The 22,767-nt window shown below is 54.0% G+C and overlaps 1 protein-coding gene across 1 annotated transcript in view; it reads right to left on the reverse strand.

Moving 5' to 3' along the window:
- Positions 1-6: 6 nt before the first annotated feature.
- The window catches only part of AGAP1 (ArfGAP with GTPase domain, ankyrin repeat and PH domain 1), a gene marked incomplete at its 5' end in the record, with an annotated part of 529,501 nt that continues 506,740 nt past the window's right edge, over positions 7-22,767 (reverse strand). Inside the window, 2 exons of the mRNA XM_077758421.1 lie at positions 7-212; positions 1,488-1,743. Coding sequence (XP_077614547.1) covers positions 9-212; positions 1,488-1,743 — 460 coding nt within the window. The remainder of the gene's footprint in view (positions 213-1,487; positions 1,744-22,767) is intronic.

The raw sequence follows: 22,767 nt of genomic DNA on the forward strand, positions 1-22,767 counted from the left end.
GGCGGTCCTCAGATGATGGTGGGCACCCGCCCGCTGCTGTTGTTGCGATTATTGTTCTTCCTGGACAGGTTGGGGGTGGCCATGAGCACGAAGCGCTCGTCCGGGCAGCCGTACTGCAGCAGGACGTCGATGCACTCCTGGCTGGACGCCTGCCGGGCGTAGGCCAGCGCCGTGTTCCCGTGGGCGTCGCGGGCCATGACGTCCACCCCGTACTGTGGAGGCAACGGAGAGGGCCGTCAGGGTCACGGGTGGGGACGCCAGGGGAGGGGCTGGGTGCCCTCCGAGGCAGTCGGTGCGGGGGGACGGGCCACCCAGGGAAGAGGACAGGGACGCGGACGGCCAGAGAGCACAGCTGGCCCCACGCGTATTCTTTTAAAGAAACCATGTGCTTTTGACACCCAGCCCCTCCTTTCTGCAGGACACCAACGGTAATCCTGGCTTTGCAGGCTCCATTCTGCCTTTCCGATTGTGAAAACAAAAAATAATCACTTCTTGATCTCAGAGGCGGTTCCCTTTCATTGGGGGAGATCTGTATGTAACACACAAGGGCGCAGAGACGTCCCCTGTTACCCCTATTCAGGTCCTACCATGGCTAAGGACCGCCATCTGCCCCTGCTGGGGACCTCTCGGCAGGCAGCCTTCTGCCGCCCTTTGCGGTGACACGGGGTGGCTGAGCCCCCGAGGGGTGCGGGCTGTGCCACCGCGGGGCATGGGCTCCTCAGGAGCGGCCCCCGGTTACACGGTGGTGCCCGCGGCTCCACACGCTCTGCCTTTCTGTTGCCGTTCAGGGTTCATGACGAATGCTTCCACAGAAATTTAGGAACAATTTTCCCTAGGGGCGCCCGGGTGGCTCAGTCGGTTAAATGTCCAACTTCAGCTCAGGTCATGATCTCACGGTCTGTGGGTTCGAGCCCCGCGTCAGGCTCTGTGCTGACAGCTCAGAGCCTGGAGCTGCTTTGGACTCTGTGTCTCCTTCTCTCTCTGCAATTCCCTTACTTGCACTCTGTCTCTCTCTCAAAGAGAAGCATTAACAAACAAACAAACAAACAAACAAGAATTTTCCCTAGAACTTAACCAGAAGAGTCCAGAAAAAGCCTTTTGATAAAGTCCTGCCATCAAATTCTGGGTCCAGTATTTTTGGGTTGCTAAAGGGAGAGAACCCTATAAACTAGCTGTATCCTCCCTCCCCACCCCTCTCCCAAACAAAGGTGACAGCGGTCTGTTGTAAAAGGACCACGACAGACACTCCAACCCCACCCGGCCCAGAGGGGTCATGAGGCCCATGAGCTCTGCAGACACCCCCCCCAGGGAGGGCCGGGCAGAGCAGGGCCCGTGGACCCCCTCCCTCCCTCTGGTCAGTCCTCAAGAGGCGTCCTCACCCAGGGGAGCCCGAAAGCCAGGGGCCTCCACTCTTCCATCCTAAATCCCCTCCCCGCACCGCGTCCCCTCCGTAGACGCGCCGCCTTCTGCCAGAGCGAGGGACCTACCCAGATCAGGAGCTGCGCCAGCACCACGTTCCCCTTCCGGCACGCCAGGTGCAGCGCGGTGCGGCCGTCCCCCTCCCCGCAGGTCTCGTTCACCTCGTCCCGGGAGCCGTGCGCCAGCAGCAGGATGACGGCCCGCAGGTCCTCGTCGGCGGTGGCCCGCAGCAGGTGCTGGCCCAGGGACAGCTCCGTGCAGGGCAGGGGGGCCAGGAAGAGCTTCTGTTCGTACTTGGCCCGGATCCACCGCTCCTTCTCCTCCCTGCAAGAGCCCCCACGCAGGCGCGGTCACAATCAGGAGGGGTGGCCGGGGCCAGGACCGCTCCGCTCCGGAACGCACGCGGTCGGGGGCATCGGGAAGGAAGGGAGAGGGCAGGGCCGAGTATCTGCATGAGGAAGCCCCTCGAGGGGCAGATTTTCCACGCAGTGGGGTCCCTGCCCGGAGCGGCAGCGGCAGCTAGGAGCTCGTTAGAAATGCAGATTCTCAGGTTCTGCCCCGGACCTCCGGAATCAGAACCTCTCGGGGCAGGGGGCGGGGGGTGTTAAAGCAGCCCGGCAGGGGTCCTGATGCACGGGGTCTGTGGCCAGGAGGAGCCCCCCTCCTGCCTGGGGTCTGGCACATGCAGGGGGGAGGCCACAGGCCCGAGAGCCAGTGCTGCTCTAAGCAAAGACGGCCTGTAGCCAGGATCGGGGGCACTGCTGGGGGGAGGGGCAGTGGACACGATGGCCAGTAAGCTCCCCGCACCTGTGTGTGACCCTGAACTCTTAGCTCTTAATTCCTCCCCAGGGAAGGGAGTACGTGACCCCCTTGGGGTCTCCAATCCTTTGGTTGAGGAAAATCTCACCACAGACCCACGAAAGAGACCTCAGAGACCCCCAGGGGGAGGTCTAGAAAACACAGGCGCGCTCACTCAGCTACTACCGGATTCCGTACTCTCTCTGGATACCCGGGGAGGGCCGACGTGGAGAACATCACGGTGTTCTGGGGCCCAGCCCAGGAGACAAGGCAGGTGGCCCGAGGCCAGAGCGGAGCTAGGGGAGCAGGAGGCGATGACCCTGGGGAGGGGGTGGGAGTTCAGGGTCCAAGCGGGACAGGATGCTCCCTGTGACATCTGGAGGGAGGGCTGGGGACGGGGAGGAGGGGCCCGGACAGGAAGGGAAGGGGTAAAGGGAGAGAGAAAGGAAGAGACCAACAGCAAAGTGTGTTCTCACTGTCCCGAAGCCAAGGTCTGTGGCTACTTAATGAAAGAAGAAAAGAAAGCTGTACAGAGAACAGGAACTGTAATTACCCAGCGACTTAAATGATACACGAGTCCCCTCCTAAAACCCAGCGTTTTCTCCAGGAGAATAATCAGGGTGCATAGCGACAAAGTACACAGAGAATCACTTAGGGCTTCCGTGATACTCTAGAAAGAAAACTCATTAACCGTGACATTTTTTCTTCCGAAGTACAGAAGAAAGGCCTTGTTTACACCTTTTACCCGTGTTTACACTGTTCCCAGTGATCCAGTGTCGGGTTAGCCCCTAATCTGTTTTTAAATACTTAGGCAAACAGATTCTTCCAGGAGCAAATCTGAATTAGTTTTGCTTCACTTCCTGGTCCATGGGAGTGACCCCGGAGTGACCCCCCTGACCCTTTTCATTCTGAGATTTCCAGGACAAACACTTGTGCTACAGCTGAGCACTCACACCCCGGCGTGGCCGAGGCCGAGGCTGGGCGCACGCAGCCCGCACCCTGTCCCCACTCGGGGCCAGAACACAAGAAAGGGCACCGGGCAGGCGAGAGACCAAACACTCCAAACAAAATCGTGTCCCTCGTGGGATTAAAAGACCTTATTTAACATGTATTTAACATAGTTGGTGCGTTTCATGAACCGCCGGAGAGCAAGGGCACGCCGTGAATGAAATGAAAAGGGACAATGGTGAAGAATGCATGCAGATTTTCACGTGCCCATTTGCTAGCTCTCGTTTGTTGGTGGGCATTGAAGTCAGAGCGGTTTCATTCTGCTCTGGTCGATTTTCATGCGTGCTGCCAAACCACCCAGGGATAAAACGGAGAGCTGAACATGTAACTCTCGTCCTAGCTGTAGTTAACCGATTCTCTTTTTCATATCTGGACATCCCAGCCAAAGAACGAAGACGGCCCCCAGCTTCTGAGTCCTCTCCTGGGGCCGGCGTGCTCTCCCAGGTAGTGGGGTGACTTCCTGTCCTGGGACGTGGTCACCCCGCAAACAAGCTCGCCTGAGTGCACTGAAATTGACACGTGTCTGAATGATTGTCGTGTTTAAACTGCTCCTTGCTTTTTATTTTAAATTTTTTTTCTTTAATGTTTATTTTTGAGAGAGAGCGAGCGAGCGTGAGTAGGGGAGGGGCAGAGAGAGAGGGAGACAGAATCTGGAGCAGAGCCGGACACAGGGCTTGAACCCATGGACCGCAAGATGACCTGAGCCAAAGTCCGACGCTTCACCACCTGAGCCACCCAGGCTCCCCCTGTTCCTTGCTTTTAAAAGTCGATGCTGTTTATAATTATGTGACAAAGTTGGGTTCAGATTTTATGGGGCTTAATACTAGTTTGGGAGCCTCTTTAGAGGAAAGACTCTGGTGTCGGGAACAGGGTCTTGGAGGCGGTTCCTGCGCGGGACAAGGGACGGCCTGAGGCTGGCAGTCTTCACAGCAGTCCCACCTGTGACCCCGCAGGGGCCGGAGCAACGGGTCTGTTCCCGACAGGGCTGCAGAACCGCCACGAACTCAGATACAGATCCACAGCACTCCCGGCGGCCTTCCTGGAGGGGACTGCCTCTCCCAGCCCCACGCCCACCTGGCCCCCAGGGCTGTTTCTATCACGTGTGGGAACCACGGTCCTTCACAGGACCTCTTTGCTGTTCCACGCTGGCTCCTGGGCCTGCATTTTGGCAGCACCTCGTTGCTTTTTCAGACACCAGGAGGGGCCGGGAAGCTAAAGGCCACTTCACCGTCTGAATCAGGAAGGCTTTTTCGCAGCTGAAATCCAGCTAGCAGGAACGGAGAACTCAGACAGGGGCGTGTAAGGGTTTTGTTAATTCAGGAGCCCCTGAATCATGCTCAAGCACTTGCTGTTGTTTAGAGTCTGTGTCCTGTGGTCGCCGTGCACCCTGATAAATCGGGGGGTGGGGGTGGGGGACACGGTAAGCTGTACCCTGTGGGCTCTCCGCAGTGGCCGAGGGCGGAAGAAGAGAATGGCCACGGAGCCACAAGGCCTTGCTTTTCGGCAATGGAAGGATGAGATCTATGTGCCTGCCTCGTGCTTCCTCGTGGTGTGGCCTTCCGCACCTTCAGTGACTTCTCGGGCTGTCCTTTCCTCGCCTGTAAAGTGGGCAGTGACGTCCACAGAAGGCAGGGTGGTTTCGGGGCTGAGGTCACATGTTTGGAGGGTGTGCTGGCCACAGCGGCTGCTCTGCAAGTGATAGCTGTTGGTGCTGTAATCATGGACTCAAACAGGGTCTCTTAACAATGCATAGTTGCTATCGAGCACCTGAGAACCCACCTGTGGGGGTGGTGTGTGTGACAAAGGGGAGCTGATGGCATGCGGGTCCGCGGGGGCCGTCAAATGCCTGCTGGACACTTGAACGTTTCTAAATCTGGGCTGCTAAGTGTGCTTGGAAGGGTGAGGCAGGGGCTTTTGGCCAGGGACCCTGACAACTCCATCAGTGCTCTGTGACCCCCACACGCTACCACCCCAGAGGGGCTCGGGATGCTGGGGGAGGGGAGCCCAGCTGGTGTGAAGGACCCTGTGGCTGTCAGGGTGTCTGGGGCCAAGTGGGGTTAGCACAGCCTTGAGATATCTGAAGTCTTCGTGGGTGCTATGGATTGAGTAGTGTCCCTGCCCCTCCCAAATCCATATGCTGAAGCCCTAACCACAATGTGTCTGTTTTTGGAGGCCAGGCCTCTAGGGAGGTAATTAAGGTTACATGAGGTCATAAAAGTGTCCTTATAAGACAAGGAAAAGACACAGGGATCTCTCTCCAAGGGAAGGCACAGCGAGAAGGCACGGTCTGCTGGCCAGGAAGAGCTCTCACCAGAAACCAAGCCCTGGCACCTTGACCTTGAACTTCCCACCTCCAGAGCCAAGAGAAAACACATCTATGTACTGAAGACACCCAATCTGAGATATTTCCTTAGGGGAGCCCAGTACGACTGCTAACATGACTGCTAACACTGTGGATGACCGCGGCCTCCATCATTGTTGTCTGGCTTCTGGGCTCACGTTTAACACACACAAGACGGACACTCTGGTAGTTTCCTTTTCTACGAGAACATTCTATCTGAGACCATTTGCCCTAAGGCGCCAGGATGCCAACACACAAATACTCTAATTGTTACTCTGATGTCCCATCTCACTTCTGGGGTCCCCAGCTTGTCTTGGCCGGGCCTTTCGTTTTCCCCAAGGAAGGCCAGTTCAAGAGCAGCGTAGCCAGCAGTAGATCACTTCACCTCGTTCCAATCCCCTGGAGGCCCGCTGCTCACAGTCTCCGTTAGCTAATGAGCTAAAAAATGACTTATTGGCATGGCCGGCCGTCAGCAGAAAGAAGGCGGCCCAGCTCCTCATTTGAGCCCCGTGCTGACACACCTTTAAATAAATCAACCACACGGGAGTGAGAGAAAATGAGAGAACGGACGACTAATCAGAAGAAAGACACTGACCCAATCCCCCCAAAATAAAAAGAAGAGATACAACCGAAGGTGTAGTAGTAAACATTTTTTTCTCTTCCTGCCTGAAACGAAGCCCCTTTATTTGGTGGCCCTCCATTCCCTGCCCCCTAGGCCAGGAAACCGCCTGGTGGGTAAGCCGTGGGCTGGTCAGGTACTGAGCACAGGGTTTGGGGGCATCGGGGAGCAGGTAGGGCCCTGGCTGTCCCCAGTGCCATGCTTGCATGGCATCCCGCGGGTCTGCAGGGCTGGGATGCACTCCGGTCCTGCAGCCTGACAGACAGGCTTTGCCACATGTGACCTTGACACGGCCAAGGCTCCACGTGTCCCCCTCCCCCGCAAGATTAGCTCTGGGATGCGTCTCATCAACACCTGCGTCTTCAGTGCTGGCCAGAGGGAAATGACCGCTGGTGACAGTAAATACCGCCTGCGGGTCCCAGGAGCACCTGCCGTGGCGATCCTGAGGGTGATGAGCACCTTGAGGTTGGAAACCGCCTTTCCTGGTAATTCCCAGCAACATACCGGGCTTGTCAAGGGCCGCTGAGCACGGTCCCTGTTTCTACAAAGGAGCTACGTGTCAAACACTGAGCAAAATGCACACGTGATGGCAGTCATGGCCGGATTTTGAGAGAAATCATGACGTTTTAACAGGAAAGGCCTTTGGGGGGTGCTCAGAGGGTGGAGCATCTTGACTTCGGCTCACGTCACCATCTCACGGTTTGTGAGTTCGAGCTCCGCGTCAGGCTCTCTGCTGTCAGTGCTGAGCCTGCTTCCGATCCTCTGCCCCCACTCTCTCTCACTCTGCTTGTTCTCACCTCAAAAATAAAGGAAATAACTTTTCTTTAAGAGAAAAAGAGATGGGACAGTTGTGTTCCAAGGTTCGGAGACGGTGAAAGGGTGGGTGGTCTGCAATGGACGGCTTTTCCAATTTTGAAATACAGCGGCTGGACTGTGAAGACCCCAGAGCCTGGGGTCATCCAGGCAGAACGCGCCATGGAAGGAAGAATCTTCCAGCAGGCGGCACAGAGCCAGGCTCCCAGACCAGCCCTAGCCTTCAACACGGGTTCTGGGGACCCACTGTGGCAGGATCTTGGATGGGTTGGGCCACAGCGCCGCTCCCCTCGGCCTGCAGGGGGACGGGATGGAGAGGGCTTTCCCGCTCCTGTGTGCCCGAGTGAGTGGCACCAGTAACTCCCAGGGTCTATTAAACTGAGCCAGGTGACGCACACATGGCAAGGACAGCTAACTCAGCGGATGACAATATCAAGGTTAGAGGCAGGAGAAGATGATCAAGGGGAGGCGGGGCAGGGACAGAAAGGAGCATCTGCGTTCGCAAAGAAAGTGCAGGGTCGGGTGGCGGGAAGGAAAGCTTTATGCCCGTGTCTGGGGTGAGGACCCGGGGGTGGGGCTGCTCACTGGGCGTGGGCTGCCCCGGGCTCTGTCTTGGGTTACGGGTGCATGTAGTGAGGACCCCTGAGCCTGTGCCCGGCCGACCACTGCAGAGCTCAGCTCCAGGGGAGACATGAGGCTCGCTGATGAGCTGAACAGAAGTGTCTGGAAGCGAAGAATGCCACCAGGGCAAGACCAGACACAGATGATGGTGATGATCATGGCGACAAAGACGCCGAGCGTGAGGGTCATCGGTGCCCAGGAACTGAAGGGGTGTCCTGGGAAGGACTGGGTGTCCCCGGCACCTGGAGCTGCCCAGTACCGGGCTGGTGTCTTCCTATTCCCGCGAGCAGAGGTCTCCCACGTGAAGTCCCTAGCGCCACCCTCCATGTTTGCTGCTTTCCAACAAGCCTTGACCCCTCACCCTTTTCCCACCAGTGTTTACAACTCTGCCTGAGCCACGTGGGGGCCTGCAGTGACCCACCTGTAGGCACGTGTTTATGTCTTGGCTCTGTCACCCAGACGAGGGACGTGACTGCTAATGCCACAGCTACGGTTTGTTAAGGACTTCTGATGTGTCAGCCATGGGGCTGAGGCTTCCGTAACTTACGTGGGTTCACTCTGATGACGTCTGGTGAGCTGGGTCCTGCCCTGTTTTAGAGGGGGAGGTGAGCCGGAGAGATGTGGGTCCCCCACCTGCGACAGCCAAGCGGCTGACCCCGGAGTCACTGCCTCCACTCCTCCTCCGGGCTCTGCCGTCTCCAAACCAGTGGAAGACCCGACCCCAGGCCACCACCCGGGCAGGGGGTTCTGGTCGGGTTTGCGGCACTGGTCTGCCCGCAGTCTCCCTCTCTGGCCATCTCAACACCCGACCCTTCCCTGGGTGGAACGGGTAATGTGACTTGTGTCCGAGAATCTAGAGCTGTGCCCCCTTTTGCCATGGGGCTGCGCGAGCCACGTGCTGGTGCCCGAGTCCAATCAGAATAAAACGAGAAGATGGCCCTGTTGCTGTCGACAGCCCTCACGCCCTCACGCGTACGGTAGCCACGCCAGCTGGCGGCTGCGGTCTCGGATGGTGCCCGTGATCTGGAACGTTCCCACTGCTGCCTGCAGAGAATAGGGCCCATGGAGACAGTCGGTCATTTCTTCCCTCCCATCGTGGTTCCTTCCCAAAACGATCTGGCATTAAAAGTGAATACGGAATGACGAGAAAGGAAACCGCAGATGTTCGAGAACAGTGAGCGCGAAGGGAACAACGCGGATACCAGGACTCGCGAGAGAAATGCCGTGACGAGAGGAGCCCGGGCAGCTGGGTCCCTGAGAGGATGTGGGTCACTGTCCACAACACCTGCAGTCAGTGAGGAGCAAAGTGCTGGGCAAGTCTCAGGGGCCCGTGGGGAGAGCCGGAGAGCGAAGACAGAGCCACGCTCGGCACAGGCCACGGTGCTCAGAGAAGTCTCGTCTGGACGCGGCGCCCCTTCCTCCACTCCCTGCGCATTCCAGAGCTAGCTGTGGGGACACAGTCCCACGCAGCTGCCACTGGGCGCAGCGTAAGGCTGGCAGGGAGGGCTCGGCAGGCTGCCAGGGGGTAACGAGGTTAATGGGTTGGATCCCCAGAGAAGATCGCTTTTAGCGAATAAGCAGAGCTTCGGGATAGCTTTCGGCACTGTCCCGTGGCACTCCAGGAGACGAGTCATGGCAGGAGCACACCCTGGGACAGCGACCAGACACCCCGCCGGGCCCTCGAGGGCGTCGTGAGCAGCGGTCCCCGGGGGGCTTTGGCCACAGCCCTCCCCTCTCCGCAAACGAGACTTTCACTGGACGCATCTCTAAGACATGGCCTTTCCCGAAAGCCTCCTCTGTGTCAAGTCTACTGCGTTCATTTTTCTGGGAACCCTTCCCTCCAAACATTAAAAGGCCAAGAACTTTTTTTGGTGCCTGTCACTTGTCATATCGTTCCTCTCGGAAACATCTTTCTTCCCACTTCGTGGGCTGGGAGAGGATTTGTCACTGCTGATTAAAAAAAATGTTTTTTTAATGTTTACTTATTTTTGAGAGAGAGAGGAGAGAGAGAGAGAGAGAGAGAGAGCGTGAGCAGGGGAGGGGCAGAGAGAGAGGGAGACACAGAATCTGAAGCAGCTCCAGGCTCTGAGCTGTCAGCACAGAGCCCGACACGGGGCTCGAACTCACGGACCCCGAGATCATGACCTGAGCCGAAGTCAGACACCCAACCGACTGAGCCCCCAGGTGCCCTTGTCAACGCTCTTTTTAAAGGAAATTCTGTAGCAAAGCAAAACGGAGCAAAGGAGTGTCCTCAGCGGTGACAGGAGACCTGTGTGGTTTACACAGGGACGGGGACAGCGACGGCAGAGGACAGAAAGAGCCAGCTAGCAGCAAGGAATTTCCAGAGTGCCTTTCTGCCTCGAGCAAAGCAGGAACTGGGAGGGAGGCACGGAAGGGGGGCCGGAACAATATGTTAGGAAAACAGGGGGCTTCCTCTCTCTGCAGGGGAAGACCCCGGCCCGCTGTGGGCCGCCCCTGGCACGCATGCCTTCTCCCCTGGCCGCGTTGCTAAGGAAGGACGGCCAACAAAGACCGATGGATATTTATTCCTTAATTACCGAAAGCTTTTAAGAAACTGGCCACTGTAAATCCCGCATGCAGAGAGCAGGAGGCAACGGACAAGGATTTATGCGCATGGGGCAAAGACAAAATAAATATCCCGCCTGACTTCGGATCAATATTATGAGTGTTTTTGCCAACCTGCAGGGTGTTTTATGAGCTCCGAGGAACGGAACAGAATCATTATTAATTAAAGAAAGTCAACTGTATTAGGCTTATTACTTCTGTGAGTCCTAGTTAGGGGGGCCCGGCCGTAGGCGTTGAGGGCGGCTGGCCCTGGGCGCAGGTGTGGCCCCGGCGGGGTGGGGGCAGGATCACGTGCTCAGGTGCACGGCAAGCCTGGTGCTCGCTCGGGGCCGCCTCGACCTAGAAGGCAGTGGGTGAGAGCACTCGCCCTGAGCAGGGCCGGGTCTCACCCCCACACCTCGGGGTTCAGGCTGAGTCCTGGGGCTCCTGTGGCCTTGCTGCCATTAGCACTGGGCACCTCCCAACACCTGTCTGCTGGGAACGTGGCCGGGCCGGGCAGAAATATACTCCAGGGGGCGCCTGGGTGGCTTAGTCGGTTAAGCGTCCGACTTTGGCTCAGGTCATGATCTCGCGGTTCGTGGGTTCGAGCCCTACGTCGGGCTCTGTGCTGACTGCCAGCTCAGAGCCTGGAGCCTGTTTCAGATTCTGTGTCTCCCTCTCTCTCTGACCCTCCCCTGCTCACGCTGTCTCTCTCCTAAAAATAAATAAAAAATATTAAAAAAAAAGAAAAAAAAGATATATACTCCAGGCGACACGCAACAGGGCAGATACATCATCCCTCCAAAGTTTTGGGGTGACCTCTAGGAACTCTACCTGGAGACCTCCAAGCAGGTACGAGAGCGAGTGGGCCTGGGACGGAGGGGACGCTTGGCTGGTCACGGCCCAGACCCAGCTCCAACCCCACACCCTGTTAGTCGTCTACGATGTGCCAGGTGCTCACGAGGAACAGACCCAGGGCTCTGCGGCCCCTCTGCAGGCCCCCACCCTCTCCTGGGCCCCCACCCTCTCTCTGGAGAGGCTGGGTGAATTAAAGGCCTACTGACTCTGAAGTGGAAGGTCCCACAGGAACGTCCACTTGAGAGGTCGTCGTCAAGGATGGAAGGGAGGTGGGGACTGCCTCTCGGGGCTGGGAGAGCCCCCCCCCCCCCTCCCGGCTGGGCCAGCTGTTCCCCCGGGCCTTCCTCCTCTCGCTGGGACAACCCAACCCTCAGCCCAGCTTTCCGAGAGGACGGACATGCCTACAGAGCACATGCAACCATCCATTCGGGACCCGGCAGGGGCCTCTCCCGGCCACCCCTGCGTGACCTGTGGATGCCACATTGCTGCCACCAGCACCGTGACCGAGGAAGGTGGCATCTTGCCCCCGCCTGGGGCCCTTCGCGGGCAGCTCCCACCTGTCTGCGGAGCGTCGTGACCTGCGTTGCTCTCCCAGGCTCCTCCATTCGTGGGAAGTGAACCCCAGAACCTGCTCACGCTTACTTTCTGGTCCCGGGACCACAGCACAGACCCCAGGGCGCATCCCTCTCCAACCTTTCACTGCCCACTTGGGAGGCGACCAGTTAGAAAGGGGAGGGGTGTGGATGGAAGGGGAAGCAGGGCCTGGGGGCTGTCTCCCTGGAGCCCCGGACAGAGCTGGNACAGAGCAAGTCTCTCGTTCAAGAAAATCCTTCTGAAACCTCGCTACACTATTGGAGAAAGGCGGGACACCCGGACTGTTCCAGAAGCAGCCGCAGTGTTTTTATTTTCAGCGCCTCCCCCCACTTTCTGATCTGTCGTCCAACAACACGGTGAATCGCGGGCCGTGAAAGAAGCGCCGGAGCCACGGCCCCCCAACTGGCAAACTGCTCGCTGTCTCTGTGCCCGTGTCACGTTCCGCTCCCAGGCATGCCATCTCGCCGGAACTTTAGCAGACACCTTTATTATTCTGTGCAAAGCTAGTTTGACAAATTAAGTTTGTGAGTTAATTTGCAAACTGAGTGAGTGTTTCCACACCGGAATCGCGGCTAAGCGACGGGAGCCACGCACACGCGCCGGCGCGTCGGAGCTTCAGCGTTAGAAAAAACGCGAGCAGCCGTTTTAGGGCATAAATCCCGATAAATCTGTGCCCAGTGAGAGGGAGCCGGAGCCAGGCGGGTGCGGCGGTCCCCGGCCCGCGTAATGTGGCATGAAACGGGCTGCGCCTGGGCAGTCTGGGCGTCAGCCCTGGTGGGAGGACCCCCATCACAGAGGCTTAAGTTCACCATAACAGTGGCTGATGGGACCCGCTTTGGAACATCTCGCATAAACAGATAAGGGAAGAGAAATGGCCCTTTTCCTCTGCTCGGAATACTGTAAAATGGATAGAAGCCTCTGCTGTACGTGCACCGGTGCCCTTTAAACACCAGGGAGCGGACGCTCCGTGGCTCTTCTGAAACGAGAAATCAAGGGACGGGGTGGAGCAGCTGCAGAGGGCCAAGCAGGACCTGGTGGCTTCTCCAAGACCTGTCCGCCCTGCGGCTGTTAAACATGGAGAGAGAGAGGGCTGCAGGTTACGGACTAGGGACACACGTGCAGAGTGACACAGAGCCCTGGGCAGGGGCTGGCAAGTGGCTGGAGGAGCCACAGAGGTTTTTAAATTTAATTTTTAATTTAATTTAAATTTCTTAAAATGTTTATTCACTTTTGAGAGAGAGAGAAAGAGAGAGACAGAGAGAGAGAGTGAGCGCAGGGGAGGGGCAGAGAGAGAGGGAGACACAGAAGCTGAAGCAGCTCCAGGCTCCGAGCCGTCAGCACAGAGCCCGACGTGGGGCTTGAACTCACGGACTGTGAGATCATGACCTGAGACATAGTCAGATGCTTAACCGACTGGGCCTGTGTTTCTTTCTTCTTTTTTTATTATTTATTTATTTATTTATTTTTAATTTTTATTTATTTCTAGCAGAGAGAGAGATAGTGTGAAGAGGGGAGGGTCAGAGAGAGAGGGAGACACAGAGTCCGAAACAGGCTCCAGGGTCTGAGCTGGCAGTCAGCACAGAGCCCGATGTGGGGCTTGAACCCACTACCACGAGATCATGACCTAAGCGAAAGTCGGACGCTTAACCGACTAAGCCACCCAGGCGCCCCATCTTTCTTCTTTTTTTAATGTTTATTTATTTTGAGAGAGAGAGAGGGAGGGAGGGAGAGAGAGAGAGAGAGAAGAAGACAGAGAGAGAGAGAGGGAGAGAGAGAATCTCAAGCAGACCGCACGCTGTCAGCACAGAGCCTAACGTGGGGCTCACTCCCACGTATCATGAGATCATGACCTGACCCAGGATTAAGAGTTGGCCGCTCAACCGACTGAGCCACCTGGGTGCCCCAGTAATATTATGTTTTGAAAGACTAATGATTTTGAACACTAAAGAGTCTTCTTAACACAGTTTTCCTTTTAATTTCAGGGGGAAGGTGGGGATTGGACGTGGCTTCTCAAGAGCCGAACAAAGTAGCAATGAGAAAAACAAAACAGATTCTAAAAGAGGAAACACATTCCTGAGGGTATGTGAGGAGAAAAGGCATTTAAAATGAATGTGCATGTTAGTGTTTTTCAAAACATGAAAACATAACTGGATCAGCAGTCAGCTTGACAGATGGGGTCTCACTGCAGAGTGCGTGGCCTCCCAGCGACCGTCCACACCAGCAGACGCTGACTCCACTCCCCTGTCATGACAACTAAAAGTCTACTAAAGACGAGATGTTTCTCTTAGAGAAAACCCAACACATGAGTAAAGGCTGTTTTTTTCTGTCTCAACCGATCTCAAATGGGGACAGTATCAGACCCAATCTACACCCCCGCCAGGTACTATTTTTTTCTAAGTTTGGTCCTGTAGGGAGTGCAGAGGTCATCTTGGGAATGACTCACCGCAGTGCATACCTGAATTCTCTCGAGTGGGGAAAGGATGATTCTTTAACAAGCTAAAGTTAATTCTTTCATGAAAATCACCAGACATCTATCTAACTAATTGGATCAGGAGGCAGAAACCGGTCAGGTATTTTATTTTCCACAACTGACACAGCATTTAACTTCCCCAATGTCATGGTCTTGGATAACGCAACATTAAAATCCTGCCTGGCTTTTTCCTGGAGAGGGAATCCCTAAACAGCGGCATTAGAGAAGAGCTGAGGGGTTCACCAGCCCAGGCTGGCTTCACGGGGGTACAGACGCACAGGACCCCTGACCCAGAAGGAGCCCACACTTGGTTTAATGTCGGGTGTTTTGAAATTCCTGACGGTTACAGAACAGAAAGGCACATTTTGATTCTTCACTGGGCCCCACAAATTCTCTAGTTGGTTCTGGACAGGCCAGCTGCTTTAAAGTATCAGCTGGGGGCACCTGGGGGGCTCAGTTGGTTAAGCCTCCGACTTCGGCTCAGGTCATGATCTCACGGTTTGTGGGTTTGAGCCCGGCGTTGGGCTCTCTGCTGTCAGCTAGCTCAGAGCCAGGAGCCTGCTTCGGATTCTGTCTCCCTCTCTCTCTGATCCTCCCCTGTTCACACTGTCTCTCTCTCTCTCAGAAATAAGTAAAAATATTAAAAAAAAAAAACAAAGTATCAGCTGGTGGCAGAGTCATCTCCAGTCCGAGAAATGGCAAAACATGAACCCTGCAGTGATCTCATAAAGCTAAACGGATAAATTTACAGGACACTTCTTTTTCTGAGGTTAGGCCCTTCCTATCGTCTGGATGCTGAAATGTCCTTTTGTTAAATGATGGTGACAACAAGCAATTCGTCATGTGTTCCTCCATGTGACAAAGGCAGGAACCAGCTACCCTCCATCTTAGCTGGGAAGCCTGTCTACCCAGCCCCTCTCTGCGAGGGCCTCGCCCAAGGAGGCCCTGCTCGATGCAGCCGCTGAGAATAGGCAGAGGCCTGTCCCCGAGAGCATGGCCCTCCCTTCTGTCCCCCTGCGCTAGGATGTCTGGGGCCTTCTAGAACAGCCTCCTAAGAAAAAAAGATTTCTTTGAAACAGCCAACACGATTTAAACGCGTCAAAAATCCAGAATCTGGGAAAACAGTATGGCACATCCTCAAAGATGAAACGTAGCATTACCATAAGATCCCGCCCGCAATGCCACTTCCGGTGTATGGGCAGAGAAACTGAAAGCTAGACACTGAAGAGATACTTGGACGCCCAGGTTCACAACAGCATTATTCACAACGGTCAAAACGTGGAAGCAACCCAAGCGTCCATCAGCAGGTGAATGGAGAAACACAATGTGGTACATCCATCCACTGAAATATCATCCTGCCTTAAGAAGGAGCGGAACCATGTCACGTGCTGAGACATGGATCAGCACTGAGGACCGTACGCAGAGTGAAATGAGCCAGAAAGACAACTGTCGTGGGATTCTTCTTCCTCAAGGTACCTAGAAGAGTCAAAGCCATAGAGACAGAAGGTAGACTGGTGGGCGCCAGGGGCCGGGGGAGGGGGACGTGAGTCCGTGTACAGAGCTCCAGTTTGGTTGGATAAGAAAGTTCTGGAGATGGATGGGGTGATGGCTGTACAACGGTGTGAACATATTTAATGCCACTGAATGGTGTGCTCAAAATAGATTAAAATGGTCAATTTTATGTTACGTGTATTTCGTCACAGTGGAAAGATACTCCAGAGTCTGAGTGCTATCTTGTCCTGCACACAGACATCACTGTGCGACACTCAGGTTGCCTGCCCATGTCAGGATGGCCCCTACAGTCAGACCCAAGCAAGTTGATACCAGTAGAGAGTTACAGCTGACGACACGTGGTCCGTACTCAGTTTTTGCCATGTGATCCCAAACACCCTCTAGAGCCGGCTTCTTGCAACCAGGAGTCATTCCATGGGCCTGTGTCTGTCACATCTGGTCACCCAGCACCTTCATCCCCGTTAACCTGACAATCCTCCCAAGCCCTTCCCTTCTCCTGGGTCTTCCATTACATGGGTATTTTTGAGGAATCCAAGTAGTTTGAATGGTACAATGCACCCCAATCTCGTTACGCCCTATTTGACTCGGGACACTTATTTTTGGCCAGGACACCGCACACATGCCACTGCTCCCCCCGTATCACATCATCATGTCAGGAGGTATAGACTGGCGGGTGGTCCCACTACCAAGTCTGGGCACAGGTAAAGCAGTGGCCCCCTAGACCTGTCCTCTGTCCAGAACCGCCTCCCCTTTGTAACTAACAAGTAACTGGGGGTTGACTCTGGACTCCGCACCTCCGGTTCCTTGAGATCTTACCCCAAAGCGCCTCAGCATGGGCTGATGATGCCTGCAGGGTCAGCCGTTGCATCCTCGGGGGCAAGACAGAGATTTAAAAAAAAATGTTTTTTAATGTTCATTTTTGACAGTGAGAGAGTGCCAGAGGGGGAGGGAGAGAGAGAGATGGAGACACAGAATCCGAAGCAGGCTCTGGGCTCTGAGCTGTCAGCACAGAGCTCAACGCGGGGCTCAAACTCATGAATAGCAAGATCATGCCCTGAGCCAAAGTCATACACTTAACCGACTGAGAGACCCAGGTGTCCAAGACAGATATTTTTCAGTTCTGATTATTAGTTGGCATTTTCTGTCCAGAAGAGCCACCCCCTCACCGCCCCTGCACTTCCTTTTGGGAGTATCACCATACATAGACCCATAGGCTTTAAAAAAGTCAATGTGTTCTAGAATCTACTACCACAATTATCTTTTTTTTTAATTAATATTTTTTTTTAATTTATTTCCAGGAGAGAGAGAGAGACAGCGTGAGCAGGGGAGGGTCAGAGAGAGAGAGGGAGACACAGAATCTGAAACAGGCTCCAGGCTCTGAGCTGGCAGTCAGCATAGAGCCCGACGCGGGGCTCGAACCCACGAACCGCGAGATCATGACCTAAGCGAAAGTCGGACGCTTAACCGACTAAGCCACCCAGGCGCCCCCACAATTATCTTTTCTGATGTTTACGTTATTCCAGAGTTGGCCAACGGGAGCTCCTGTTGCCCCTGTTGTATATGATGCGTCACCCCTGGTCCCTGCCCAGTGTTGGGCTTTCAGGCACAGAATCATGCTCCAGGCTGACCTTGTCCTTTCCCAGATCTGGGAAGAGCCCTTTCCCTATGGAGTCCTGATCTTTTTACCGAAGCCACCATTTATTTTGCTTTCTTTAACTCTTTACTTAAAATTTGAGGTTCACATGTAGTTTGAAGACAAAACGTGAGGAGATGCCTTCACTAGTCTCCCCCAAGGGTAACATCGCGAGAAGCTGTAGTGCAATGAAACAATCGGGCACCCTGACGACATGTTCCGTCTGCTTCTTCGGATCTCCCCAGTCTTACTCGGGGGTCATGTGTGTCTGTGTGTGTATCTGTTTAGTTCTATGCGACCGTATCACATTCCTGTGTCGTGTTCCTGTATCCACCCTCACGGCCAAGGTCGGGAACATTTCCAGCACCGGGTTCCTCTCACTCACCCTTCTATAACCACAGTCACCTCCCCAACCCCTCCATTCCCAACCCCCCCACCACTACCACTGATCTGTTCTTTATCTGTAATCCTGTCGTTTCAAGAACGCTCCATAAATGGAATCCTACAGCACGTCACTCAACGGGACTCTGTGGATCCCTCCAGGCTAAGCTTGTGGTTGTCAACAGTCCACACCTTTTCACTGCTGAGCAGTGTTCCGTGGTACGGACAGACTACAGCCTGTTTAACCACCCCACTGAGGGACCTCTGGGTTGTTTCCCATCTTGGGCTATTAGAAATAACACTGCTATGAGCATTAGTCAGAAGGTTTTTGTGTGAACTGATGTTTTTATTTCTCTGGGATAAATGCCCGAGAGTGCAGTCGCGGGGCCGCGTGGGACTTGCCTGTTACATTAAGAAACTGCCAAACTGTCTTCTCCAGGGAGGGAGCGATGAGTTTTATTTGATAAGACTAAATTCCACTGTGAAAAGTGAACTGTGGGGACCCCTACGATTTAGAAGAATGTGACACCCCCGGCATCTGGATCAGGGCGGGGTGTGGTGGGGGACCTGGGGCCACCGCAGCCTCTGTCCTCATCCCTCCCAGACTCCTGGACGGAGAGGCACAGACGACTCCAAATTCCTGCAAGTAGGTGGCACCTAAACAGGGGTGCAGGGGTGCGCGTGCGTGAAGCGCAGGTGCTGAAAGCGTGTTCATAACATACACACGCGTGAAGATTACGAGGTGGGTCGGTACAAACATGTGAAGCCAGATTTCGATAGGAAAAAAAAATGTGATGAAACCAAAGCCCTGGACAATTGAAAACACGTTGCNAGATGCGCAGGTGCTGAAAGCGTGTTCATAACACACACGCGTGAAGATTACGAGGTGGGTCGGTACAAACATGTGAAGCCAGATTTCGATAGGAAAAAAAAATGTGATGAAACCAAAGCCCTGGACAATTGAAAACACGTTGCAGGAGACGGGCCTCCCACACCTCACTGTCCTGAGGTCTCGGCCAAGACGGCGGCCTCTCGCGGGCCTCGCAAAGCTGTGTTTGTTTTTCCACACCTTTCTTCCGTTCCTTCCCGGTCTCTTTGGGGCACATTTGGAAATTATTTAAAAAGATAAAATGCCTCTAATCTGTTACCAATTAGAAGACACATGTGAATATTATTTTCTAATTTGTGACTCTTGAGTGTGTGCCTCAAACACCAGAGAGAAGTAATTGAAATAATTACGTCTGCTCCTGAATATTTCTATTATGTTCCTGAAATTAAAAAAAAAGTCCTCTTTGCATGATGCGCCCGAGGGTTGAATGTATCAATAAGAACATCAAAGCCTTGTATGTGAATGACCCCCAAACTGCAATTTCCACCAGCCCATCGGTGGCCTGAACAGCTGGAGCCCGGGGCCTGCCAGGCAGGTCAGCAAGACCGCGCCGGCCGAGGTCTCGGTGGAGAACTCTGTGGAGCAGGGGTGTGGAGAAGCGGGCCAGCGGACACGGGCTCTTCCCTGCAATTCCACCGCTCCCAAACTTCCCTATCCAAGGGATAATTTGCAGCTTGAGGGCCGTGCTGTACCAGGCATAAGCGTGATTTATAACATGAGCAGCGTGCACTTTTTTTTTTTGAAACCTAGTTATAGTGCGACTTGAGTGACTAACTCCTGAAAATTGGTAATTTCTTGGTGGTTAACAGTAGAAGGTCCACCAATGACAGGCGAGGCATGCTAATAAATTTATAGGGCGTTATATGCCAATTAGAGCTCGTCAGCCATTCAAAAGGCAGGGATGCCAATCAGGCCATCATTCCACAAATGCACTCTTTATTGCTGACATTCTTGCAATTCAATCCCCCATTTATATGTTTGAAAAGCAGCATATTAATGCTGACTGTACAGGAATCTGTAATTTTCAGAGCCCCTCTGGTTAAGCCTCCCTCTTCTTCTATGCAAACTTCTCTTTGTTCTCGAGGGGTAAACAAGGACCCAAGATGACCATGAAATCTCTGCACAACAAGATTCGCTTCCGCATTTTGGGCTTCCTTGTCGGGTGCCGGCCACCAGGGAGCCTTCTGGTTTGCTGGTAACACTGCCTTTAGTCAGACATCACATACTCTTCCGCCAGGAACTGGAATGTGCTCATCTCTGCCACAGAGCTGTGGGAAAGCACCTCTGTCTGGACAGAGCCAGGGTCCTGGCAACCGGGAGACCCCCAGGCACAGAGGTAATATTGCCCTTTCTGGAACGGTGAGGAGATATGCAGATCTGCCCAAGGAAAAAGTGTGGAAATTTACTCTTTGCATCAAAGCAATGGACTAGACTGATTTTAATTTTGTGTGTTGTCTTTGAAAAAAAAATCACGAAAGAAGTGCATGACCTTTAAGACAGTCAGGTGTGGGGCGCCTGGGTGGCTCAGTGGGTTCAGTGCTCATGACTTGGGCTCAGGTCACGTTCTCGTGGTTTGTGGGTTTGAGCCCTGGCGTCGGGCTCTGTGCTGAAGGCTCGGAGCCTGGAGCCTGCCTCGGATTCTGTGTCTCCCTTTCTCTCTCCCCCTCCCCTGCTTGTGCTCTGTTTCTCTCTCTCTCAAAAATTTAAAAAAAAAAAAAAATTAAAAAAGAAAGAAAAACTCTAGTGTGTAGAAACGTACAACATGGGGTTAGATGTGGCCACCCACGTGAGTAGTCTGGCTCTCACCCTTTCCTCGTGGGCATTTTCAGCTCTGAACAGCACCCCAAGTCCAGTCCCCTGTCTTCTCATCCCATTCCTCCAAGTGATGGATGCCGACATCCTTTCTACCTCTGTACTTTGAAATGTATAATTCTTTTTTTCTCTTAGCTGAAGTGAGTTCCTGGAATTTGATTTGATTACCACCATCATCCAATGCCCTATTAAGCATTCATTCTTTCAAGAAATATCAATTGAGCACTCACTAGGAGTTAGGCAGTGCACTGTGTCAGATTCTGGGCTACACGGTGAATACAGGCAGATGGATAAATAAACACAAGGGGGAAAAAGCCGCATTTGCGGGATAAGCTGCTCTAATTTCACAGGAACAAAACCCACTGAAGAAAAGACAGAATCCTGGTCCTCTTGGTTTTTACTTTGTAAACATCCCTGGATTTAGTTTACAGAATTTAAAGTGCAGCAAACCCAGAGGAGAAAAGATCACTATTTCCTGCAGGTTGAGGACACATAACGGGGGCACCTGGCTGGTTCAGTCGGAAGAGCATGCGGCTCTTGATCTCGGGGTCGTGAGTTCGAGCCACACATTGGGTGTCAAGATTACTCAAAAATAATTGTTCATGTCAGCATATCTACAATGTGCAGACAGGCTGTGAATGACTAAGACCAATATTTAAGTTCACAGAGGCCATCAACCTCAAGATACACCTATCGTCCACTCACTCAACAGTAAGCACAGCCTTTCTGGAAATGCCAGCCAACTAACAGGTGTACCAGAGCGTCTGATGTTTCAAGATAGCGGCCACAGGTGCTTGCTGCTTCCATCTTCCAGCAGAGCTGGAGCCACCCAGCCTCTTCCTCAGTGTGCACGGCACGAGAACACTCCTCCTTTGCTAATTTCAAAGGCAAAATGCTATGGACTCTCGGTACGGCTAACAAAGGGCACCACTGTCTAAGGACACTTCATGCCCTGCGTAGGACTCAGAATGCACAGCACATGCCTGAGAATCATTCTGAGGACCAACGAATGTAGGAAGAGGACCTCTCTGAGCGACCTTTACCTGCCTACAGACAGGTCTTCCATTGAAAAGAACTCAACTGTGGTCAATCTTTGTCCCGGGAGGTACATCAACCAGGAAGGTGGACTCTCACCACCAGAGAGAAGTGGGCTCCACACCCAAACCCTGTCACAAGCTATTAGGTCTCCCATCTGGGTTCCTACGGGCCCATTTATCCTTTCTACACACCAGGTGCTCTCCCAGGAATGGCCTTTCTCCCCTCCCTTTCCCCTGTGAAGAGACCACATAAGCTCTTGAACCTCTCCATCCTTTTCTTTTGTTTTTTTTTTTAATTTTTAAACGTTTATTTATTTTTGAGACAGAGAGAGACAGAGCACGAGCTGGGGAGGGGCAGAGAGAGAGGGAGACGCAGAATCTGAAACAGGCTCCAGGCTCTGAGCTGTCAGCACAGAGCCTGACGCGGGGCTCGAACCCACGGACCACAAGATCATGCCCTAAGCCGAAGTCGGCCACTTACCCGACTGAGCCACCCAGGCGCCCCCTCNGGGCTCGAACCCACAGACCACAAGATCATGCCCTAAGCCGAAGTCGGCCACTTACCCGACTGAGCTACCCAGGCGCCCCCTCCCCACCCTTTTGGTATTCACGTCTTTCTCTGATGCCACCCCCCCCAACTGCAGGTAAAATAAAAAAAAAAAATCAATAAACGTGTATGCCTTTCCCCCAGTTTATCTGTTGTCAATTTAATTCCCAGCCCCCACTGCAGCCATTGAACCCAAGAGGGCGGAGAAGTCCCCCCAAGTCACTGCTTAGTCAGGTGGTACTCCCTGAGGCCTGGTAAGGGCGGGGCTGGGACCCAGGCCAGGGGGCATCGCTGGAGGTCCTGGGGTGACCTGCATGGGTGAGGTTCAAAATGAAAGGGCAGCAGCTAGGCTCCCCACCTTTTTGGGAACAACTGTCACCGAGTCTCCCCTGCCCCCGCGGGGAGTCTTATCAGACCAGCGTATCAACACACTAGACAACCAGGCCTTTGTGACCTGTCCCCTGGGCCAGGGGACACTGAGCACGTGTGTCGCTTGCCTTCTCTACCCTGGCCTGTGCCTGGTCACCTTCTTTGTGGGAAGGCTGACCAGCCTTCGAGGTTTCTCGCACCTGTGAGCAGGTAGAGGGTCTCAAGCACAGAAGACAGTTGAAACTACNGCCCTTCACCTCCCACAGCCCGTTCTAGAGTCCTGGATAATGATTACTCCATCTTGTTCAACTGAGGTCAGCTTCCCCTTAGCTTGGTCCTGCGTGGACAAAGAAAACAACGGATGGCCCCCAGCGTCTAACAGGTATGGCCCTGAGCTGGCCTTAACACACTAGCCAGGGCACCACAAAGAAGCTTTTAAAAAATGCCCATGATCATGTTATCAGCCTAGGGGGGGATCTTC

Source organism: Crocuta crocuta, unplaced genomic scaffold (genome assembly GCF_008692635.1).
Source record: "Crocuta crocuta isolate KB4526 unplaced genomic scaffold, BGI_CrCroc_1.0 scaffold290, whole genome shotgun sequence".
Classification (NCBI taxonomy): domain Eukaryota; kingdom Metazoa; phylum Chordata; class Mammalia; order Carnivora; family Hyaenidae; genus Crocuta; species Crocuta crocuta.